Below are 5,000 nucleotides of genomic sequence, written 5' to 3' on the forward strand. Positions count from 1 at the left end.
TTTCCCTCTCTCCATTTCTCTCTTTCCCTCTCTCCATTTCTCTCTTTCCCTCTCTCCATTTCTCTCTTTCCCTCTCTCCATTTCTCTTTCCCTCTCTCCATTTCTCTCTTTTCCCTCTCTCCATTTCTCTCTTTTCCCTCTCTCCATTTCTCTCTTTTCTCTCTCTTTTCTCTCTCTTTCCCTCTCTCCATTTCTCTCTCTTTTCCTCTCTCTTTCCCTCTCTCTTTCCCTCTCTCTTTCCCTCTCTCCCATTTCTCTCTCTCTTTCCCTCTCTCCATTTCTCTCTTTCCCTCTCTCCATTTCTCTCTCTCTCTTTCCCTCTCTCCATTCTCTCTCTCTCTTTCCCTCTCTCCATTTCTCTCTCTCTCTTTCCCTCTCTCCATTTCTCTCTCTCTCTTTCCCTCTCTCCATTTCTCTCTCTCTCTTCCCCTCTCTCCATTTCTCTTTCCCTCTCTCCATTTCTCTCTTTCCCTCTCTCCATTTCTCTTTCCCTCTCTCCATTTCTCTCTCTCTTTCTCTCTCTTTTCCCTCTCTCCATTTCTCTCTTTTCCCTCTCTCCATTTCTCTCTCTTTTCCTCTCTCTTTCCCTCTCTCTTTCCCTCTCTCCATTTCTCTCTCTCTTTCCCTCTCTCCATTTCTCTCTTTCCCTCTCTCCATTTCTCTCTCTTTCCCTCTCTCCATTTCTCTCTCTTTCCCTCTCTCCATTTCTCTTTCCCTCTCTCCATTTCTCTTTCCCTCTCTCCATTTCTCTCTTTCCCTCTCTCCATTTCTCTCTTTCCCTCTCTCCATTTCTCTCTTTCCCTCTCTCCATTTCTCTCTTTCCCTCTCTCCATTTCTCTTTCCCTCTCTCCATTTCTCTTTTCCCTCTCTCCATTTCTCTCTCTTTTCCCTCTCTCCATTTCTCTCTCTTTCTCTCTCTTTTCCCTCTCTCCATTTCTCTCTTTTCCCTCTCTCCATTTCTCTCTCTTTTCCTCTCTTTCCCTCTCTCTTTCCCTCTCTCCATTTCTCTCTCTCTTTCCCTCTCCATTTCTCTCTCTTTCCCTCTCTCCGTTTCTCTCTTTCCCTCTCTCCATTTCTCTCTCTTTCCCTCTCTCCATTTCTCTCTTTCCCTCTCTCCGTTTCTCTCTCTTTCCCTCTCTCCGTTTCTCTCTTTTCCCTCTCCCCGTTTCTCTCTTTCTCTCTCTTTTCCCTCTCTCCATTTCTCTCTTTTCCCTCTCTCCATTTCTCTCCGTTTCTCTCTCTCCATTTCTCTCCGTTTCTCTCTCTCCATTTCTCTCCGTTTCTCTCTCTCCATTTCTCTCCGTTTCTCTCTCTCCATTTCTCTCCGTTTCTCTCTCCATTTCTCTCTCTTTTCCCTCTCTCCATTTCTCTCTCTTTTCCCTCTCTCCATTTCTCTCTTTCCCTCTCTCCGTTTCTCTCTTTCCCTCTCTCCGTTTCTCTCTCTTTCCCTCTCTCCATTTCTCTTTTCCCTCTCTCCATTTCTCTCTCTTTTCCCTCTCTCCATTTCTCTCTTTCTCTCTCTTTTCCCTCTCTCATTTCTCTCTTTTCCCTCTCTCCATTTCTCTCTCTTTTCCTCTCTCTTTCCCTCTCTCTTTCCCTCTCTCCATTTTCTCTCTCTTTCCCTCTCTCCATTTCTCTCTCTTTCCCTCTCTCCGTTTCTCTCTTTCCCTCTCTCCATTTCTCTCTCTTTCCCTCTCTCCGTTTCTCTCTTTCCCTCTCTCCGTTTCTCTCTCTTTCCCTCTCTCCGTTTCTCTCTTTTCCCTCTCCCCGTTTCTCTCTTTCTCTCTCTTTTCCCTCTCTCCATTCTCTCTTTTCCTCTCTCTCATTTCTATCCGTTTCTCTCTCTCCATTTCTCTCCGTTTCTCTCTCTCCATTTCTCTCCGTTTCTCTCTCTCCATTTCTCTCCGTTTCTCTCTCTCCATTTCTCTCCGTTTCTCTCTCCATTTCTCTCTCTTTTCCCTCTCTCCATTTCTCTCTCTTTTCCCTCTCTCCATTTCTCTCTTTCCCTCTCTCCGTTTCTCTCTTTCCCTCTCTCCGTTTCTCTCTTTCCCTCTCTCCGTTTCTCTCTCTTTCCCTCTCTCCGTTTCTCTCTCTTTCCCTCTCTCCGTTTCTCTCTCTTTCCCTCTCTCCGTTTCTCTCTCTTTCCCTCTCTCCGTTTCTCTCTCTTTCCCTCTCTCCGTTTCTCTCTCTTTCCCTCTCTCCGTTTCTCTCTCTTTCCCTCTCTCCGTTTCTCTCTCTCTCTTTCTCTCTCTCTCCCTCTTTCCCTCCTTTACAGGGTTGGAGCGTTGATGATAACAGTGGCAGGTCTGAAGCTGCTTCGTTCCTCCTACAGCAGCCCCACCTACCAGTACATCACAGTACTCTTCACCGTCCTCTTCTTCACCTTCGACTACCGCAACCTATCAGAGACCCTGCTGCTAGACCTCTTCCTCATGTCCATCGTTTTCAGCAAGGTGAGTGGAACTAAGGGAGCTGATACCTGGGAGATGTTTTATTAGGGCAAGTAGAGCCGACCCCGGGAGATGTTTTATTAGGGCAAGTAGAGCCGACTCCATTTAGTCGACTGGTCCATTTTGTTTGGTCGACCTAGATTTAGGCTGCTGGTCGACTGAGATTTAGGCTGCTGGTCGACTGAGATTTAGGCTGCTGGTCGACTGAGATTTAGGCTGCTGGTCGACTGAGATTTAGGCTGCTGGTCGACTGAGATTTAGGCTGCTGGTCGACTGAGATTTAGGCTGCTGGTCGACTGAGATTTAGGCTGCTGGTCGACTGAGATTTAGGCTGCTGGTCGACTGAGATTAGGCTGCTGGTCGACTGAGATTTAGGCTGCTGGTCGACTGAGATTTAGGCTGCTGGTCGACGAGATTTAGGCTGCTGGTCGACTGAGATTTAGGCTGCTGGTCGACTGAGATTTAGGCTGCTGGTCGACCGAGATTTAGGCTGCTGGTCGACTGAGATTTAGGCTGCTGGTCGACTGAGATTTAGGCTGCTGGTCGACTGAGATTTAGGGCTGCTGGTCGACCGAGATTTAGGCTTGCTGGTCGACCGAGATTTAGGCTGCTGGTCGACTGAGATTTAGGCTGCTGGTCGACCGAGATTTAGGCTGCTGGTCGACCGAGATTTAGGCTGCTGGTCGACCGAGATTAGGCTGCTGGTCGACCGAGATTTAGGCTGCTGGTCGACCGAGATTTTAGCTTGCTTGTCGACCGAGAAATTAGGGCTGCTGGTCGACCGAGATTTAGGCTGCTGGTCGACCGAGATTTAGGCTGCTGGTCGACCGAGATTTAGTGCTGCTGGTCGACTGCGACTTAGGCTGCTGGTCGACTGAGATTGTTTAGTCGAGCAGTGGTTAATGTATACAACAACAACGACGGTACAGCAGACACGTTCTGATTCACGACTGTCTGAGTGGACTAGTCCATTGTCCAGGCCCGTCTCAGTGGACTAAACCATTGTGGAGGCCCGTCTCAGTGGACTAAACCATTGTGGAGGCCCGTCTCAGTGGACTAATCCATTATAGAGGCCTGTCTGAGTGGACTAATCCATTTATTCATTGTCTTTTTGTTTGGAGCGCTCCTGTCAATCTTGAGTAAGGACACACACCTGATTACACATATAGAAGTAGGACTAGTCTACCTGTGTAGGGGACTGGTCTACCTGTGTAGGGGACTGGTCTACCTGTGTAGGGGACTGGTCTACCTGTGTAGGGGACTGGTCTACCTGTGTAGGGGACTGGTCTACCTGTGTATGGCCTGTCTACCCTGTGGTAGGGACTGTCTACCTGTGTAGGGGACTGGTCTACCTGTGTAGGGGACTGGTCTACCTGTGTAGGGCCTGGTCTACCTGTGTAGGGGACTGGTCTACCTGTGTAGGGGCCTGGTCTACCTGTGTAGGGGACTGGTCTACCTGTGTAGGGGACTGGTCTACCTGTGTAGGGGACTGGTCTTACCTGTGTAGGGGACTGGTCTACCTGTGTAGGGGACTGGTCTACCTGTGTAGGGGACTGGTCTACCTGTGTAGACTGCTACCTGTGTAGGGGACTGGTCTACCTGTGTAGGGAACTGGTCTAACCTGTGTAGGGGACTGGTCTACCTGTGTAGGGGACTGGTCTACCTGTGTAGGGACTGGTCTCCTGTTAGGGACTGGGTCTACCGTGTAGGACTGGTCTACCTGTGTAGGGGACTGGTCTACCTGTGTAGGGGACTGGTCTACCTGTGTAGGGGACTGGTCTACCTGTGTAGGGGACTGGTCTACCTGTGTATGGGACTGGTCTACCTGTGTAGGGGACTGGTCTACCTGTGTAGGGGACTGGTCTACCTGTGTAGGGGACTGGTCTAATGACCTGTTAAGGGGAGAACTGGTCTAGCCTGTGTAGGGGACTGGTCTACCTGTTTAGGGGACTTGGTCCTATCCCTGTGTAGGGGACTGGTCTACCTGTGTAGGGGGACTGGTCTACCTGTGTAGGGGACTGGTCTACCTGTGTAGGGGACTGGTCTACCTGTGTAGGGGACTGGTCTACCTGTGTAGGACTGGGTCTACCTGTGTAGGGGACTGGTCTATACCTGTGTAGGGGACTGGTCTACCTGTGTAGGGGGACTGGTCTACCTGTGTAGGGGACTGGTCTGCCTGTGTAGGGGACTGGTCTGCCTGTGTAGGGGACTGGTCTGCCTGTGTAGGGGATACGTCTGCCTGTGTCGGGGATACGTCTGCCTGTGTCGGGGATACGTCTGCCTGTGTCGGGCACTGGTCTGCCTGTGTCGGGCACTGGTCTGCCTGTGTCGGGCACTGGTCTGCCTGTGTCGGGCACTGGTCTACCAGGCCTGTGTGCAAATGGAGACCTATAAATGTGCCCATTTGGGATCTGATAGTATTTCTGATTGTCTGTGGAACTTCTCAAAGACATTTTTCATCCCCTACAAACACCAAGTAAACAAAGTGTTTTTACATCCATTGAGAGTGACAATAGTTCCTCCAACGTGGCCTATTTGAAAAACATTTCC

The 5,000-nt window shown here is 49.9% G+C and overlaps 1 protein-coding gene across 1 annotated transcript in view; it reads left to right on the forward strand.

Moving 5' to 3' along the window:
* The window catches only part of pcnx1 (pecanex 1), a 71,902-nt gene that overhangs the window by 38,173 nt on the left and 28,729 nt on the right, over positions 1-5,000 (forward strand). The window contains 1 exon segment of the mRNA XM_031828097.1: positions 2,193-2,453. Coding sequence (XP_031683957.1) covers positions 2,193-2,453 — 261 coding nt within the window.

Source organism: Oncorhynchus kisutch, linkage group LG7, assembly GCF_002021735.2.
Source record: "Oncorhynchus kisutch isolate 150728-3 linkage group LG7, Okis_V2, whole genome shotgun sequence".
Lineage (NCBI taxonomy): Eukaryota > Metazoa > Chordata > Actinopteri > Salmoniformes > Salmonidae > Oncorhynchus > Oncorhynchus kisutch.